The sequence below is a fragment of the Lepus europaeus genome, chromosome 10 (assembly GCF_033115175.1).
Source record: "Lepus europaeus isolate LE1 chromosome 10, mLepTim1.pri, whole genome shotgun sequence".
In the NCBI taxonomy this organism is placed as follows: Eukaryota; Metazoa; Chordata; class Mammalia; order Lagomorpha; family Leporidae; genus Lepus; species Lepus europaeus.
In genome coordinates this window covers 75,673,214-75,693,580 of record NC_084836.1, presented here as the reverse complement: position 1 = coordinate 75,693,580, position 20,367 = coordinate 75,673,214, and the positions used below count along the sequence as shown (strand labels likewise).

General features: G+C 40.0%; 1 protein-coding gene across 1 annotated transcript; it reads left to right on the top strand.

The window, feature by feature from the left end:
* Positions 1–237: 237 nt before the first annotated feature.
* Positions 238–2,073, top strand: LOC133768102 (MLV-related proviral Env polyprotein-like). Its single transcript, XM_062202502.1, has one exon. The coding sequence runs from the start codon at positions 238–240 to the stop codon at positions 2,071–2,073; it is 1,836 nt and encodes a 611-aa protein (XP_062058486.1).
* Positions 2,074–20,367: the final 18,294 nt, after the last annotated feature.

Genomic DNA, 20,367 nt, shown 5'->3' with positions numbered 1-20,367 from the left:
CTGGGTCCACGCGTTTTATGTAAAGCACCGGACCTAAGGATCGGCGTGACGGTGGCCATCGCCTTGGCCGTCTTCATACCCTCTGTCTCCATTATCATCTGCTTCACCCGCTCCTGCTGCTGTCTGTACAAGATGTGCCGCCGACCGCGCCCGGTTGTTGTCACCACCACAACGCACTCAAAAACCCCTAGAGATAAGACTATTTTGCCCATTTTGCTCTTAGTGTTCTTTTCTAGCATGGTTATAGGAAGCTCAAGCCCTCATACCCCTTATCAAATTACTTGGCGACTTATTAATTTAAGAAACGGAGTGACTGTTAACAGCTCCTCCAGTTTTAATGTTCTTAGTGATTTCTTTCCAGACTTGTATTTTGATCTCTGCCAACTTTTTGATGCTGAGGATATATGTGTGTGGAAGGGAGGAACCTATGCCTGTCCCGGGGGAAAGAATGGAAAATCTATCCCAGGTTGCGGGGGCCCTGAGGTGGGGTACTGTGGAGCATGGGGCTGTGAAACCACTGGAAGTGCATACTGGAAACCCTCCTCTTCATGGGACATGATTACTATCGGAGCGGCTCCAGGCATAACGTTTACCGAATGCGGGGGCAGGGATTGTAGTAATTGCCTGGATGGGACGATGGGTAGGTGCCACCTCCAGGTCCTTCGCTTCACTGATAAGGGCAAACAGGACAAATGGGTGGGGCCTAAATCATGGGGCATCTACTTGTATAGACCGGCTAAAGATCCCTTTGCCCTATTCGCCTTGAGCCGGACGATTACTGTCGCGTCCGTATCGGTTGGGCCAAATAAGATATTAACAAAACATAAGAGCCCAACCTCCCGACAGTTTAAAAAGGGAAAACCCCACGGGCAAGTACTTGTCAGGAATCAGCCCAGTCAGATGTCCGCTAACAATCAGTCTAGATTGGTTTCCCCGACACCCGCATTTCCAAATAAGCACGTAGTAACCGTGCCCCCTTTTCCCTCTTTACCCAAAACGGAGAATAGGCTCCTCAGCTTAATACATGGGGCCTACCAAGCACTAAATAATTCTGATCCCGATAGGACCCAGGATTGCTGGATGTGCCTTGCCTCACCTCCCCCTTATTATGAGGGAGTGGCTGTCATTGGAAATTGGACCAACCATACTACCGTCCCTCCCCAGTGCTCTAATCTGCCATCTCACCGGCTAACTCTTACCGAAGTATCAGGACGGGGGCTTTGTGTAGGCTCCGTTCCCCCTCAATATCAGGGCCTCTGTAACAAAACCATGACCCTCAAACCGGGCGCCTATTATTTAACAGGGCCAGATGGGGTATATTGGGCATGCAATACTGGCCTAACCCCCTGCCTGGCAGGACAAGCTCATAATCAAACACATGAATGGTGCATCATGGTTGAAGTATGGCCTCGAGTTACGATACATAACTCTGAGGAAGTCTACCGACACTATGAGGGAAATCTCCGGCTCCCTAGGGAACCCGTATCCATAACACTAGCCCTCATATTGGGAGGACTCACAGTCGGAGGCATCGGAGCAGGCATAGGTACCGGAGCCACTGCCCTTTCAAAGGCAAATCATTATCATCAGTTACAGCAAGCCATGCATTTAGACTTACAAGCTCTGGAAGAATCGGTCAGTGCATTAGAAAAATCCTTAACCTCACTCTCGGAGGTAGTATTACAAAACAGACGGGGGCTAGATTTATTATTTCTAAAGGAAGGAGGACTTTGTGCAGCCTTAAAGGAAGAATGTTGTTTCTATGCGGATCACACTGGGGTGGTCAGAGATAGCATGGCAAAACTCAGAGAAAGATTAAAACAACGGCAGAGCCAATTTGAGGCAGGGCAATCATGGTTTCAGAGCTGGTTTAATTCATCCCCTTGGCTTACGACTTTAATCTCCTCTATTGCAGGACCCTTAGTAATATTACTCTTAATTTTAACCATCGGACCCTGCATACTAAATAGGCTTGTTCAGTTTGTTAACGATAGATTGTCTGTCACCCATGCCTTAATTCTAACACAACAACATCAAAGTTTAAAATCACAAGACATAGAAAATAGATTTTAAAATACGGCTATTCCTAAATTTTAAGATTAAAATTTGACCAAAAGAAAAGGGGGGAATGTGAAATTAAGATAGGATGGGGTTAAATTGGAATGTGAAATTAAGATAGGAAGGGTTAAAATGGAGCTGCTGAGCTGACTGCATATTGTTCTGCTTTTGTACAAAATGCTTTGGCTTGCAAAATGCATTTTTTTAAGATAACTAGACTTTAGCTGACCTTGTAACATGTGATGATTGTGCTAATGCTTTTATGAGATAATTGAGCATATGACTATTATTTTAGAAGCTATGTTAAGTTTTTGGTCATGATGACCCCGTGTTTATGCTTGCTCAAGGTCTTTCGTCCCCTTACCCTGGATCTTATGATGGTTCGTCATGCTGCGGTTTATCTTGTGATCCTCTGTGTCATGCTATGGAGATATGCTAATGTTGTGGTTTTTATCCTTAAATACTTTGAGCAGTTGATGGTTGGGGCCTCTCTTCTCACACTGCACCAGAGAGTGTTGTTGTGCTTAGAGTTGGCCCATCTGCGCAGATGTAATAAACTTCCTCTTGCTTTTTTTGCATCGGTTGGACTGGAATTCGTGCTTCTGGGGGTCTCTCTCTATAGGACACCAATTTTTAGGGTCCTACATGACTATTGAGAAGGAGTAACTTTGCCCTGCCATTTGCCAAAGATATTTTCTAATATCTGGTTTGAGATTCCTGTGATCTTTTGCTGTGAGGTTTCCTTCCTTTACCTTCTTTCATATTGGTGACCGTGTTTCTGCGTTTCTGTATGTAACACATCTTTAAGCATCTTTTGCAGGGCTGGACGAGTGGCGACAAATTCTTTCAATGTCTGTTTGCTGTGAAAGGTCTTTATTTCACCTTCATTCACAAATGAGAGCTTTGCAGGATATAATATTCTGGGCTGGCAGTTTTTCTCTCTTAGCACCTGGGCTATGTTTCGCCATTCTCTCCTAGCTTGTAGGGTTTCTGAAGAGAAGTCAGCTGTGAGTCTAATTGGAGATCCTCTGAGAGTAATCTGGCGTTTCTCTCTTGCACATTTTAGAATCTTTTCTTTGTGTTTCACTGTGGTGAGTTTGATTACAACATGTCGTGGCGAGCATCTCTTTTGGTCATGTTTATTAGGGGTTCTATGAGCTTCCTGTATTAGGATGTCTCTCTCTTTCTCCAAACCTGGGAAATTTTCTGCTAGTATCTCACTAAAAAGGCCTTCTAATCCTTTCTCTCTCTCCATGCCTTCAGGTACTGCTAGAACCCGAATGTTGGGTTTTTTAAGAGTATCCTGTAGATTCCTGACAGTATTTTTTAGATTTCTGATTTCTTCTTCTTTTCTTTGATTTGATTGTTTCCTTTCCTGTTCTCTGTCTTCTAAGTCTGATATTCTCTCTTCTGCTTCGCCCATTCTGTTTTTAAGGCTCTCTAATGTGTTTGTCATTTGATCTATTGAATTCTTCATTTCATTATGATTTCTCATCACTATCACCATTTCTTGTTCCACTAGTTGTTTCATTTCATTTTGATTCCTCCTTAATATTTCATTTTCCCGAGAGAGATTTTCTTCCTTGTCCATTAAGGATTTCTGTAGTTCAAGAATTTGTTTTTGAGAACTTCTTATTATTCTTATCAATTTTTTGAGATCTGCTTCTTGTATTTCTTCAATCTCCTCATCTTCATAATCTTGAATTGGGGTGTCTTTTTCATTTGGGGGTGTCATAATGTCTTCCTTGTTCTTGTTACCTCGGTTTTTGCGTTTGTTGTTTGGCATGTTGGAGATATTTGGTTTCTTCACTGTGGTGTTTTTTCTTGTTACACTATGGCTCTATATTAAGTGGACTGTCTGCTTTCAGTGGTGCCTTAGAGGCTTGAGATGAGCATGGACTGAGAGCTGTGTTTGGTTCCTCAGGGCTGAGGGTGTGTCAAAGATGACACTCCCAGGTTAGGCGTGGTAAATCTCTCTCTTTTTTGATTCAAAAGGGAAGTAATTCTGCACAGCTGAACGTAATTGGAGGTAGTTAGCAGGCAAATGATATACCCACAGGAGCCAGAGATCAGAAGCTCTTTCCCAGGGACCACACAGGGAATCTCTGCTGCCCTCAGTGTGGGCTCCAATTCTCCTGAAATCTCCCACTGGGTTGCCAAGTTAGATGCTAATCTCCTGTTATTTCACCCCTCCCCCCAGAGTCAGGTTTTTCTGCTAGGCTCAGGGCCGGTGCAGACCTGAGGTCGCCCTGCTTATGACGTATGTCCAAAATGGCGCCTGCTCTGCCTTGCTCGCCTTTGAGAGGTGAGCGGAGAGAGAGAAACTTGTGTCCGTATCGGTCGCTTTTTTTATTTTTTTCCTCTCTCTCTTCTAGTTAGCCTGGTGAACTTTTCCCCACGAAGTTTCAAGCCTCGTTCCCTCTAGCCTCCTCTTTCCGCTTGCCCGCTGGTGTCTCGGGCTATTGTGGTTCGGCTCACCTCGCATTCCAGCGCTGGTGTGTTGAGTCTGCTGCTGGTGTCCCGAACTTGGGCTCCCACGCTCTCCACGCAGGTCCACTGTGAATCACTAGTTCCGGAAGAGTTTCCTATGCTGTTTCATCCCCTACTCTTGTGATTCTAATTTTAGAGCTTCTGATGGTAGTCTGGTGTTTCTCTTCTGCACATTTTAGAAACTTTTCTTTGTTTTTCTCTTGAAAGTTTGACTACAGTGTGTCATGATGAAATCATGTCTGGTCATGTCTATTAGGAGTTGTCTGTGTTTCCTGTTATTAGATTTCCCTTTGGTTCTCTAAATTGGGGTTTTTTTCTGTAGTTTTTTCACTAAATAGGCCTTCTAGTCCATTCTCTATATCCAGGGCTTTTGGAACTCCTAAGAACTGTATGTTGATTGCTTGATAGTATTTTATAAACCTCCAACACTGTTTATAAGTTTCTATTTCCTTCTTGTTTTCTTTTATCTTACTGAAATATTTCAAAAGACTTGTCTTCTAGTTCAGACAATATCACTGGCTCACTGAATCTGTTGTTAAGGCTTTCCACTGTGTTTTATATTTGATCTATTTTATATTTAAATTTATTTATATATTTATATTTGATCATTTTATATTTGATCTACTGAGTTCTTCATTTAATATTTCATTTTGGTTTATATTTAAAATCTCAATTTCATGGGAAAATTGATTCATTTCATGTATGGTTTTCTTTCGTTCAAGGATTTTCTTCAGATTGCTTTTGATTAGTCCTAGGTTTAATCTTTGGAATTCATTTCCTGTATTTCATTAATCTCTTCTTCTTCACATTCCAATGTTGATATATTGTTGTGTTCTTTGTGGGGATCAAGGTGTCTTCCTTTCTCTTGTTTCTTGAATTGCTGCATTTATTTTTAGGCATTTGTGAAGTCTTGTTTTGTTTTTTCCCTTTGATGTCTTTTATCTCTGAGCTGTTCCTCTGTGGTTTAGTAGAATATCTGCATTGTCAGGAAATACCAAAGGGTGTGTGCTGGGCATGGCCCAGGAGTTCTGGTCAGTACTATAGACTAGGGCAATTATCTAGGGTAACACCCAAGTTGGGCTTAGTAGATCCATTCTTTTTAAAAGAAGAGAGAATTTTTCACTTCTGTTGATGAGATCTCCCCTTCACCTATTCTCTAAGTTGAGTGATGCCCAGTTGTTAGTCAACAGTGTGTTCAACACTTATCTGCACTGCTGTATGAACTACAGAAACTATCTGCACAGTCCTCACCCTGACTATCATTCCCACAGCCATGACTCACTCCAGGAAACCACTGATCATGTAGAACACTGATCATTTGGAGCCACTCCCGGTGACGCCCAGAGACACAGCTATACCCTGTACCCTCTCATGTAGACACCAAGTCCCCACAGTCAGCTCACAAGGCTCCCACAGTCATTGAGTGCAGAGGTTTGGCTCTTCCCTGCCAGCCTCTCTAGTCAAAAGAGAAGCATATTTTTCCTGAGCCACCTCTGTCTAGGTGGCTTGAGCCCTATGGTATGTTGGAGGGCGGGGGGCACATAGTGGGTTCACCTCCACCTGTCAATCCTCCCAGCCAGGCTCAAAGGCTATGGAGACTGTGGATTTTCCCTCTACTAGAATCTCTGGATCACATATATAAGAGCCACTCTCCAAATGTTGCCCTCTCCCTGCCACTACCACCAGTCCTGCTGAGAAGGTGGCATCTTATCTCAGCCAGTTGCTCTGCATACAAAAAGGCTATGCAGCTGCCCTTGAAGCCCAAAATGGTGTTCTCACGTTCTCAGCAGAAAACAGGTGCTATTGTGGGCAGAATAGGGTGAGAAAAATGCAGCTCTTTTACTTCCACTGGGTCTGCCACTGGTAATCTCTTACTTCTAGGGCTCCAGTCTAACTCATGCAATGCTCTCCCTCTGGCTATATCACCACAAAATACTGCAATCTGGTCTCACCTCTATCTCCCAGCCTCTCCTCGCTTCTGCTGTCAGCTGCTGCAGTCATGTGTTGTACCTGTGTTTGTGCTGTGCATTTGTACTTTCTACATAAGTATGCAGAATTCCCCTTTCTTTGTAGAATTTGTAGTGGGATTTTTTTTGACAGGCAGAGTTAGTGAGAGAGAAAGAGACAGAGAGAAAAGTCTTCCTTTCCATTAGTTCACCCCCCAAATGGCTGCTATGGCCGGCGCACTGTGCCGATCCGAAGCCAGGAGCCAGGTGCTTCCTCCTGGTCTCCCATATGGGTGCAGGGCCCAAGGACCTGGGCCATCCTCCACTGCACTCCTGGGCCATAGCAGAGAGCTGGACTGGAAGAGGGGCAGCTGGGACAGAATCCGGTGCCCCAGTCAGGACTAGAACCCCGGGGTGCCGGCGCCACAGGCAGAGGATTAGCCTAGTGAGCCATGGCACTGGCCAGTAGTGTGGTTTTCTCTCCAGTTTTTTCCTGAGAGTGCACTCCTTTTTTGTTCTGTCTATTTTTCTCTCACCTAGTACAATACTATTCATTCCCTATTCTGCCATTTTGAAATATTCCTAAGATGTCATTTTTCTTTACTGTTCCTATTATGTCATGAATTTCTAAAGAAATTATGCTTTGGCGGAGCCAAGATGGCGGATAGTGAGGACATGCGCCATAGTTTGGGAAAATAAAGTTTCAAAAAAGTGGAATTACTGTAGCCTCAGGAAAAGATTCAAGAAAAAAACTGCAGAGGAAACGCTTCCGGATCTAGTGGATGTGACACAGAGGACCTACAGGGAGCCCACTGCGTGGAAATCCAACCGCGGGAGACAAGCCTCAGAATCTCCCCAGCGCGGGAACCAAGGGGAGGTAAGACAAAAGCCTCAGAGACATTAGTGGGGAAAGGCAGAGACCCCTCCCTCCACTTGAGCAAAACAAAGAGCAGGCACCATTTTACATATGTAAAGTGGCAATGAGTACACAAACACAGTAACTTTGGGTGTAAGGTGAAACTTGAGAACACATTGAAGGCTGCATAAACTGTGTGTGGTCCCAGGGGTAGTTCAAACGAATACTCACAGAGGCCAGATTTCAACTACCCTCAATTCCACTCAGCCATTCAGAATTAATTCCCAACTGAGTCAAAAGAGAGAGAGAGAGAGAGAGAGAGAGAGAGAGAGAGATCCAGCAAGGAGCAAGGTGAGTCTCTTTTTCCACAGCCTTAAACCTGAAGAATCAAGCAGAGCTCTCTGGCCACACCCATCACAGCCTCTAAGGATCCATCAAAGCAGACAGCCAACTTAGAGGCATAGTATAACAAGAAAAAAATCACCACAGCAAAAAAAAAAAAAAACATAAATTATCTCCAACATGCCAAACAACAAACGTAAAGCCGAGGTAACAAGAGCAAGGAAGACACTATGATGCCCCCAAATGAACAAGACACCCCAATCCAAGATTATGAAGATGAAGAGATAGAGGAAATGCAAGAAGCGGATCTCAAAAAACTGATAAGAACATTAAGAAGTTCTCAAAAACAAATTCTTGAACTACAGAAATCCTTAATGGACAAGATAGAAAATCTCTCCCGTGAAAATGAAATATTAAGGAGGAATCAAAATGAAAAGAAACAACTAGTAGAACATGAAACTGTGATAGTGACAAGAAACCATAATGAAATGAAGAACTCAATAGATCAAATGACAAACACATTAGAAAGCCTTAAAAACAGAATGGGCGAAGCAGAAGAGAGAATATCAGACTTAGAAGACAGAGAACAGGAAAGGAAACAATCAAATCAAAGAAAAGAAGAAGAAATCAGAAATCTAAAAAATACTGTCAGTAATCTGAGGATACTATTAAAAAACCCAACATTTGGGTTCTAGGAGTTCCTGAAGGCATGGAGAGGGACAAAGGATTAGAAGGCCTTTTTAGTGAGATACTAGCAGAAATCTTCCTAGGTTTGCAAAAGGACAGAGACATCCAAGTACAGGAAGCAAATAGAACCCCTAATAAACATGACCAAAAGAGATCCTCAACACGACACGTCGTAATCAAACTCACCACAGTGAAACACAAAGAAAAGATCCTAAAATGTGCAAGAGAGAAACGCCAGATTACTCTCAGAGGATCTCCAATTAGACTCACAGCTGACTTCTCTTCAGAAACCCTACAAGCTAGGAGAGAATGGCGAGATATAGCCCAAGTACTAAGAGAGAAAAACTGCCAGCCCAGAATATTATATCCTGCAAAGCTCTCATTTATGAATGAAGGTGAAATAAAGACCTTTCACAGCAAACAGACATTGAAAGAATTTGTCGCCACTCGTCCAGCCCTGCAAAAGATGCTTAAAGATGTGTTACATACAGAAACGCAGAAAAATGGTCACCAATATGAAAGAAGGTAAAGGAAGGAAACCTCACAGCAAAAGATCACAGGAATCTCAAACCAGATATTAGAAAATATCTTTGGCAAATGGCAGGGCAAAGTTACTCCTTCTCAATAGTCACATTGAATGTTAATGGCTTGAACTGTCCAGTTAAAAGACACCGATTGGCTGATTGGGTTAAGGAACAAAACCCATCTTTTTGCTGCTTCCAAGAAACTCATCTTTCCAACAATGATCCATACAAACTGAAAGTGAAAGGCTGGAAAAAGATATACCACGCCAACAGAAATGAAAAAAGAGCGGGCGTAGCCAGCTTAATATCGGACAACATAAACTTTACCACAAAAACTGTTAGGAGAGACAAAGAGGGGCACTATTTAATGATTAAGGGATCCATTCAACAGGAAGATATAACGATTATCAATGTATATGCACCTAATTACAGGGCACCAGCTTATTTAAAAGACTTGTTAAGGGACTTAAAGTGAGACTTAGACCCCAATACAATAGTACTGGGGGACTTCAATACTCCACTCTCAGAGATAGACAGATCAACAGGACAGAAGATCAACAAGGAGACAGCAGATTTAAATGACACTATAGCCCAAATGGATCTAACAGATATCTACAGAACATTTCATCCTACATCTAAGGACTTTACATTCTTCTCAGCAGTACATGGAACCTTCTCTAGGATTGACCACATACTAGGCCATAAAGCAAGTCTCAGCAAATTCAAAAGAATTAGAATCATACCATGCAGCTTCTCAGACCATAAAGGAATGAAGTTGGAAATTAGCAACTCGGGAATCCCTAGAACACGTGCAAACACATGGAGATTGAACAACATGCTCCTGAATGAACAATGGGTCATAGAAGAAATTAAAAGAGAAATCAAAAATTTTCTGGAAGTAAATGAGGATAACAGCACAACATACCAAAACCTATGGGATACAACAAAAGCAGTGTTAAGAGGAAAGTTTATATCAATAGGTGCCTACATCAAGAAATTGGAAAGGCACCAAATAGATGAGCTTTCAAGTCATCTCAAGGATCTAGAAAATCTGCAGCAAACCAAACCCAAACCCAGTAGGAGAAGAGAAATAATTAAAATCAAAGAAGAAATCAACAGGATTGAATCCAAAAAAAACATTACAAAAAAATCAGCCAAACGAGGAGATGGTTTTTTGAAAAAATACACAAAATTGACACCCCATTGGCCCAACTAACTAAAAAAAGAAAAGACCCAAATCAATAGGATCAGAGATGAAATGGGAAACGTAACAATAGACGCCACAGAAATAAAAAGAATCATCAGAAATTACTACAAGGACTTGTATGCCAGCAAACAGGGAAATCTATCAGAAATGGACAGATTCTTGGACACATACAACCTCCCTAAATTGAGCCAGGAAGACATAGAAAACCTAAACAGACCAATAACTGACACAGAAATTGAAACAGTAATAAAGGCCCTCCCAACAAAGAAAAGCCCAGGGCCAGATGGATTCACTGCTGAGTTCTACCAGACATTTAGAGAAGAACTAACTCCAATTCTTCTCAAACTATTCAGAGCAATCGAAAAAGAGGGAATCCTCCCAAATTCTTTCTATCAAGCCACCATCACCTTAATTCCTAAGCCAGAAAGAGACGCAACATTGAAAGAGAATTACAGACTAATATCCCTGATGAACATAGACGCAAAAATCCTCAATAAAATTCTGGCCAATAGAATGCAACAACACATCAGAAAGATCATCCACCCAGACCAATTGGGATGTATCCCTGGTATGCAGGGATGGTTCAACATTCGCAAAACAATCAACGTAATACACTACATTAACAGACTGCAGAAGAAAAACCATATGATTCTCTCAATAGACGCAGAGAAAGCATTTGATAAAATACAACACCCTTTCATGATGAAAACTCTAAGCAAACTGGGTATGGAAGGAACATTCCTCAATACAATCAAAGCAATATATGAAAAGCCCACGGCCAACATCCTATTGAATGGGGAAAAGTTGGAAGCATTTCTGCTGAGATCTGGTACCAGACAGGGATGCCCTCTCTCACCACTGCTATTCAATATAGTTCTGGAAGTTTTGGCCGGAGCTATTAGGCAAGAAAAAGAAATTAAAGGGATACAAATCGGGAAGGAAGAACTCAAACTATCCCTCTTTGCAGATGATATGATTCTTTATTTAGGGGACCCAAAGAACTCTACTAAGAGACTACTGGAACTCATCGAAGAGTTTGGCAAAGTAGCAGGATATAAAATCAATGCACAAAAATCAACAGCCTTTGTATACACAGGCAATGCCACGGCTGAGGAAGAACTTCTAAGATCAATTCCATTCACAATAGCTACAAAAACAATCAAATACCTTGGAGTAAGCTTAACCAAAGACGTTAAAGATCTCTACGATGAAAACCACAAAACCTTACAGAAAGAAATAGAAGAGGATACCAAAAAATGGAGAAATCTTCCATGCTCATGGATTGGAAGAATCAATATCATCAAAATGTCTATTCTCCCAAAAGCAATCTATACATTCAATGCAATACCAATCAAGATCCCGAAGACCTTCTTCTCAGATCTGGAAAAAATGATGCTGAAATTCATATGGAGACACAGAAGACCTCGAATAGCCAAAGCAATCTTGTACAACAAAAACAAAGCTGGAGGCATCACAATACCAGATTTCAGGACATACTACAGGGCAGTTGTTATCAAAACAGCATGGTACTGGTACAGAAACAGATGGATAGACCAATGGAACAGAATAGAAACACCAGAAATCAATCCAAACATCTACAGCCAACTTATATTTGACCAAAGATCCAAATCCAATCCCTGGAATAAGGACAGTCTATTCAATAAATGGTGCTGGGAAAATTGGATTTCCACGTGCAGAAGCTTGAAGCAAGACCCATACCTATCACCTTACACAAAAATTCACTCAACATGGATTAAAGACTTAAATCTATGACCCGAAACCATCAAATTATTAGAGAGCATTGGAGAAACCCTGCAAGATATAGGTACAGGCAAAGACTTCTTGGAAAAGACCCCTGGAGCACAGGCAGTCAAAACCAAAATTAACATTTGGGATTGCATCAAATTGAGAAGTTTCTGTACTTCAAAAGAAACAGTCAGGAAAGTGAAGAGGCAACCAACAGAATGGGAAAAAATATTTGCAAACTATACTACAGATAAAGGGTTGATAACCGGAATCTACAAAGAAATCAAGAAAATCCACAACAACAAAACAAACAACCCACTTAAGAGATGGGCCAAGGACCTCAATAGACATTTTTTGAAAGAAGAAATCCAAATGGCCAACAGACACATGAAAAAATGTTCAAGATCACTAGCAATCAGAGAAATGCAAATCAAAACCACAATGAGGTTCCATCTCACCCCGGTTAGAATGGCTCACATTCAGAAATCTACCAACAACAGATGCTGGAGAGGATGTGGGGAAAAAGGGACACTAACCCACTGTTGGTGGGAATGCAAACTGGTTAAGCCACTATGGAAGTCTGTCTGGAGATTCCTCAGAAACCTGAACATAACCCTACCATACAACCCAGCCATCCCACTCCTTGGAATTTACCCAAAGGAAATTAATTTGGCTAATAAAAAAGCCATCTGCACATTAATGTTTATTGCAGCTCAATTCACAATAGCTAAGACCTGGAACCAACCCAAATGCCCATCAACAGTAGACTGGATAAAGAAATTATGGGACATGTACTCCATAGAATACTATACAGCAGTAAGGAACAATGAAACCCAGTCATTTGCAACAAGATGGAGGAATCTGGAAAACATCATGCTGAGTGAATTAAGCCAGTCCCAAAGAGACAAATTTCATTTGTTTTCCCTGATCGGTGACAACTGAGCACCAAAGGGGAAACCTGTGGAAGTGAAATGGACACTAAAGTAAACTATGACCTGATCAGCTCTTGTCCTGGCTCTAGATGTACAATGTAACACTTTATCCTTTTTAGTATTTGTTGTTGTTGTTGTTCTAGTACTAGTGGTTGAACCCTGTAATTAACACAAAATTATTCTTAGGTGTTTAAATTTTAACTGAAAAGTGATCCCTGTTAAATATAAGAGTGGGAATAAGAGAGGGAGGAGATGTACAGTTTGGCACATGCACAATCAGACTTGCCCCAAATGATGGAGTTAGAAATGTACCAGGGGATTTCAATACAATCCCATCAAGGTGGCATGTACCAATGCCATCTCACTAGTCCAAGTGATTAATTTCAGTTCACAACCGATGGCTCTGATAGGTCTTAGAATGAAAGTGATCACACAAACAAGACAAGTGTCTGCTAATACTAACTGATAGAATCAAAACGGGAGAGAAAGATCCAACATGGGAAATGGGATACACAGCGGACTAATAGAATGGCAGGCGTCCTAAACAACACTCTGGCCTCAGAATCAGCCCTTAAGGCATTCGGATCTGGCTGAGGAGCCCATGAGAGTATTGTAGGCATGGAAAGCCAAGACACCATGGAAAAGAAAAAAAAAAGAAGACCTAAATGAAAGATCTCTGGGAGTGAGATCCCAGTGGAAAGAACGGGGCCATCAAAGAAGGAAGTATCTTTCTCTGAAGGGAGGAGAGAACTTCCACTTTGACTGTGACCCTATCGGAATAAGATCAAAGTCAGTGAACTCTAAAGGCTTGCATAGCCCTGGCAACTCATGACTAGAGCCTAGGGAGATTACTGATGCCATGAACAGGAGTGTCAAATTGTTAAGTCAGCAACAGGAGTCACTGTGTACTTACATCCCATGTGGGATCTGTGCTTAATGTGTTATCTAATGTGCAGTGATGCTATAACTAGTACTGAAACAGTATTTTTACACTTTGTGTTTCTGCGTGGGTACAAACTGATGGGATCTTTACTAATTATATACTGAATCAATCTTCTGTATATAAAGATAATTGGAAATGAAAAAAAAAAACAAACCCTGGTGTTAAATTTGAAATGGCATAGAAAATTAATTAATTTTTTTAAAAAAATATTATGTAGGATCTCTGTCTTTAATGTGCTGTACACTCTTATTTAATGCTATAACTAGTACTCCAACAGTATTTTTTTTTTCACTATGTTTTGCTATATGGCGGCAAACTATTGAAATGGTTACCTAATATATTCTAAACTGATCTTCTGTATATAAAGAGAATTGAAAATGAATCTTGATGTGATTGGAAGGGGAGAGGGAGCGGGAAAGGGGAGTGTTGCGGGTGGGAGGGAAGTTTTGGGAGAGGGAAGCCATTGTAACCCATAAGCAGTACTTTGGAAATTTATATTCATTAAATAAAAGTTTATTAAAAAAAAAAGAGAAACGATAAAGTCACAGAGAATATCCAGAAGCAGTTATTTCTGGTTTCATCCATTCATATCCGGACAAAGTTATTGGCATTCATATGCAATGGACCTGGAAAATCACAGTAAAAATTCTTTTGGAGAAAAGCAAAGTCTTTTCGTTAGGCAAGTGCATAAAATGTCATGTATACAAAGATAAATATCATGTTTGTTTGCCGCAGTTTTGCTATCTTTCTCCCTAGAAAATACGAATGTGTAGAGCTGGTGTCTCCATGTGGAACCAATTAGTGTTTCCAAGGAGAAAATTAAATGTTCCCTGATAAAAAAACATTCAAAACAATAAAGACCATCGATAATATCCAGAAAACACAAACACAGAGGCTGTAGCAGTATCTGGGACTGAGTTAGCCAAAACACAACCGGATATTTTTGGTTTCAACCACTCATATCCGGACAAAGTTTGTGGAATTCTTATGCAATGGACGGAGAAAATCACAGTAAAAATTCTTTTGGAGAAAAGCAAAGTCTTTTCGTTAGGCAAGTGCATAAAATGTCATGTATACAAACAGAAATATCATGTTTGTTTGCCGCAGTTCCTCTAGCTTTCTCCCTAGAAAATACGAATGTGTAGAGCTGGTGTCTCCATGTGGAACCAATTAGTGTTTCCAAGCACAACATTAAATGTTCCCTGATAAAAATAAATTTTCAAATCAATAAAGTCCATCAATAATATCCGGAAAACACAAACACAGATGCTGTTACAATATCTTGGATTGAGTTAGAGAAAACAAAACCAGATATTTCTGGTTTCATCCATTCATATATGGACAAAGCTGTGTGGAATTCGTATGCAATGGACCGAGAAAATCACAGTAAAAATGGTTTTGGATATAAGCAACGTCTATTCGAAAGGCAATTGCATAAAATGACAGGTATACAAGCAGAAATATCTTTTCTGTTTACCGCAGTTCCTTTAGCTTTCTCCGTAGAAAATACGAATGTTTAGAGCTGGTGTCTCCATGTGGAACCAATTAGCGTTTATAAGCACAAAATTAAATATTCCCTGATAAAAAAAAACATTCAAAACAATAAAGTGCGTCTATAATATCCGGAAAACAAAAACACAGAGGTTGTAGCAATATCTGGTATTGAGTAAGCCAAAAGACAGCGGATATTTCTGGTTTCATCCAGTCATATCCGGACAAAGTTGTGTGGCATTTGTATGCAATGGTCTGAGAAAATCACAGTGAAAATGGTTTTGGAGAAAAGCAAAGTATTTTTCTTCAGCAAGGGCATAAAATGTCATCTATACAAAGAGAAATATCATGTTTGTTTGCCGCAGTTATTCTATCTTTCTCTATAGAATATACGAATGTGTAGAGCTGGTGTCTCCATGTGGAACCAATTAGTGTTTCCAAGGACAAAATTAAATGTTCCCTGATAAAAAACATTCAAAACAATATAGTCCATCGATAATATCCGGAAAACAGAAACACAGTGGCTGTAGCAATATCTGGGATTGAGTTAGCCAAAACACAACCCGATATTTCTGGTTTCATCCAGTCACATCCGGACAATGTGGTGTGGCATTTGTATGCAATGGACCGAGAAAATCACAGTAAAAATGGTTTTGGAGAAAAGCAAAGTCTTTTCGTTAGGCAAGTGCATAAAATGCCATCTATACAAACAGAAATGTCATGTTTATTTCCCGCAGTTCCTCTAGCTTTCTCCCTAGAAAATACGAATGTGTAGTGCTGGTTTCTCCATGTGGAAGAAATTAGTGTTTCCAAGCGCAAAATATAATGTTCCTTTATAAAAAAACATTCAAAACAATAAAGTCCGTTGATAATATCCGGAAAATAAAAACACAGAGGCTATAGTAATATCTCGGATTGAGTTAGCCTATATACAAGCGGATATTTCTGGTTTCATCCAGTCATATCCGGACACAGTTGTGTGGCATTCTTATGCAATGGACCGAGAAAATCACAGTAAAAATTCTTTTGGAGAAAAGCAAAATCTATTCGTTAGGCAAGTGCATAAGATGTCATGTATACAAACAGAAAAACCATGTTTGTTTGCCACTGTTCCTCTAGCTTTCTCCCTATAAAATATGAATGTGTAGAGCTGGTGTCTCCATGTGGAATCAGTTAGTGTTTCCAAGCAGAAAATTAAATGTTCGCTGATAAAAAACCATTCAAAACAATAAAGACCGTCTATAATATCCGGAAAAAACAAACACAGAGGTTGTAGCAATATCTGGGAGTGAGTTAGGCAAAACACAAGTAGATATTTCTGGATTCATCCAGTCATATCTGTACAAAATTGTGTGCAATTCGTATGCAAGGACCGAGAACATCACAGTAAAAATGGTTTTGGAGAAAGCAAAGTCTTTTCGTTAGGCAAGTGCATAAAATGTCATCTAGACAAACAGAAATATCTCGTTTGTTTCCCACAGTTCCTCTAGCTTTCTCCCTAGAAAATAAGACTGTGTAGAGCTGGTGTCTCCATGTGGAACCAATTAGTGTTCCCAAGCACAAAATTATACGTTCCTTGATAAAAAACTTTAAAAACAACAAAGTCCATTGATAATATCCGGAAAACACAAACACAGATGCTGTAGCAATATCTGGGATTGAGTTAGACAAAACACAACCCGATATTTCTGGTTTCATCCAGTCATATACGGACAAAGTTGTGTGGCATTCATATGCAATGGATGGAAAAAATCACAATAAAAATGGTATTGGAATAAAGCAAAATCTTTTCGTTAGGCAAGTGCATAAAATGTTTTGTATAGAAACAGAAATATCATGTTTGTTTGCCGCAGTTCCTCTAGCTTTCTTCCTAGAAAATACGAATGTGTATAGCTGGTGTCTCCATGTGGAACCAATTAGTGTTTCCAAGCACAAAATTAAATGTTCCCTGAAAAAAACATTCAAAACAATACAGTCCGTCAATAATATCCGGAAAACACAAACAGAGAGGCTGTAGCATTATCTGTGATTGAGTTAGCCAAAACACAACCGCATATTTCTGGTTTCATCCACTCATATCTAGACAAAGTGGTGTGGAATTCGTATGCAATGGACCGACAAAATGACAGTAAAAATGCTTTTGGTGAAAAGCAAAGTCTTTTCGTTAGGCAAGTGCATAAAATGTCATCTATACAAACAGAAATATCATGTTTGTTTGCCGCCGTTCCTCTAGCTTTCTTCATAGAAAATACGAATGTGTAGAGCTGGTGTCGCCATGTGGAACCAATTAGTGTTTCCAAGCACAAAATTAAAAGTTCCCTGATAAAAAACATTTAAAACAATAAAGTCTGTGGATACTATTGGGAATACACAAACGCAGAGTCTTTCACAATATTTTGGATTGAGTTAGCCCAAAAAACACCGGATAATTCTGGTATCATATAGTCATAACAGGACAAAGTGGTGTGGAATTCGTATGCAATGGACCGAGAAAATCACAGTAAAAATGGTTTTGGAGAAAAGCAAAGTCTTTTCGTTAGGCAAGTGCATAAAATGTCATCGAGACAAACAGAAATATCATGTTTGTTTGCCGCAGTTAGTCTAGCTTTCTCCCTAGAACATACGAATGTGTAGAGCTGGTGTCTCCATGTGGATCCAATTAGTGTTTCCATGCACAAAATTAAATGTTCCCTGATAAAAACATTCAAAACAATATGGTCCATCAATACTATCCAGAAAACACAAACACAGAGGCTGTAGCAATATCTGGGATTGAGTTAGCCAAAACAAAACCGGATATTTCTGGTTTGATCCAGTCATATCCGGACAAAGTGGTGTGGAATTTGTATGCAATGGACTGAGAAAATCAGAGTAAAAATGGTTTTGGAGAAAAGCAAAGTCTTTTCATTAGGCAAGTGCATAAAATGTCATCTAGACAAATAGAAATATCATGTTTGTTTGCCACAGTTCCTTTAGCTTTCTCCCTAGTACATACGAATGTGTAGAGCTGGTGTCTCCATGTGGAACCAATTACTGTATCCAAGCTCAAAATAAAGTGTTCCCTAAAAATAAACATTCAAAACAATAAAGTCCGTGGATGATATCAGGAATACACAGACACAGAGGCTGTAGCAATATCTGGGATTGAGTTCGCCAAAACAAAACCGGATATTTCCGGTTTCATCCAGGCATATCCGGACAAAGTGGTGTGGAATTCGTATGCAATGGACCGAGAAAATCACAGTACAAATGGTTTTGGAGAAAAGCAAAGTCTTTTCATTAGGCAAGTGCATAAAATGTCATCTATACAAACAGAAATATCATGTTTGTTTGCCACAGTTCTTCTAGCTTTCTCTCTAGAAAATACGAATGTGTTGAGCTGGTGTCCCCATGATGAACCAATTAGTGTTTCTACGGTACAAAATGAAATGTACCCTGATAAAAACATTCAAAACAAGAAAGTCTATCGATAATATCCAGAAAACACAAACACAGAGGCTTTCACAATATTTCGGATTGAATTAGCCAAAACAAAACCGCATATTTTTGGTTTCATCCAGTCATAGAACGACAAACTGCTGTGGAATTCGTATGCAATGGACCGAGAATATCACAGTAAAAATGGTTTTGGAGAAAAGCAAAGTCTTTTCGTTAGGCAAGTGCATAAAATGTCATCTATGCAAACAGAAATATCATGTTTGTTTTCCGCGGTTCCTCTAGCTTTCTCCCTAGAAAATACGAATGTGTAGAGCTGGTGTCTCCATGTGGAACCAATTAGTGTTTCCAAGCTCAAAATAAAGTGTTCCCTAAAAATAAACATTCAAAACAATAAAGTCCGTGGATGATATCAGGAATACACAGACACAGAGGCTGTAGCAATATCTGGGATTGAGTTCGCCAAAACAAAACCGGATATTTCCGGTTTCATCCAGGCATATCCGGACAAAGTGGTGTGGAATTCGTATGCAATGGACCGAGAAAATCACAGTACAAATGGTTTTGGAGAAAAGCAAAGTCTTTTTGTTAGGCAAGTGCATAAAATGTCATCTATACAAACAGAAATATCATGTTTGTTTGCCACAGTTCTTCTAGCTTTCTCTCTAGAAAATACGAATGTGTTGAGCTGGTGTCCCCATGATGAACCAATTAGTGTTTCTACGGTACAAAATGAAATGTACCCTGATAAAAACATTCAAAACAAGAAAGTCTATCGATAATATCCAGAAAACACAAGCACAGAGGCTTTCACAATATTTCGGATTGAATTAGCCAAAACAAAACCGCATATTTTTGGTTTCATCCAGTCATAGAACGACAAACTGCTGTGGAATTCGTATGCAATGGACCGAGAATATCACAGTAAAAATGGTTTTGGAGAAAAGCAAAGTCTTTTCGTTAGGCAAGTGCATAAAATGTCATCTATGCAAACAGAAATATCATGTTTGTTTTCCGCGGTTCCTCTAGCTTTCTCCCTAGAAAATACGAATGTGTAGAGCTGGTGTCTCCATGTGGAACCAATTAGTGTTTCCAAGCACAAAATTAAATGTTGCCTGATAAAAAAAACATTCAAAACAATAAAGTCCGTGGATAATATTAGGAATAGACAAGCGCAGAGGCTTTCACAATACTTTGAATTGAGTTAGCCAAAAAACACCGGATATTTCTGGTTTCATCTAGTCATATCCGGACAAACTAGTAAGGAATTCGTATGCAATGGACCGAGAAAATCACAGTAAAAATGGTTTTGGAAAAAAGCAAAGTCTTTTCGTTAGGCAAGTGTATAAAATGTCATCTATACAAACAGAAATATCATGTTTGTTTGCCGCAGTTCCTCTAGCTTTCTCCATAGAAAATACAAATATGTAGAGCTGGTGTCTCCATGTGGAACCAATTAGTGTATCCAAGCTCAAAATAAAATGTTCTCCGATAAAAAACATTCAAAAACAATAAAGTCCATGGATAATATCAGGAATACACAAACACAGAGTCTGTAGCAATATTTCGGATTGAGTTAGCCAAAACAAAACCGGATATTTCTGGTTTCATCCAGCCATATCCAGAAAGTGCTGTGGAATTTGTATGCAATGGAGCGAGAAAATCAGAGTAAAAATGGTTTTGGAGAAAAGCAAAGTCTTTTCGTTAGGC

Excerpts from the sequence above, each read along its gene's own strand:
- LOC133768102 (XM_062202502.1), top strand. The coding sequence starts at position 238 with ATGGTTATAGGAAGCTCAAGCCCTCATACCCCTTATCAAATTACTTGG.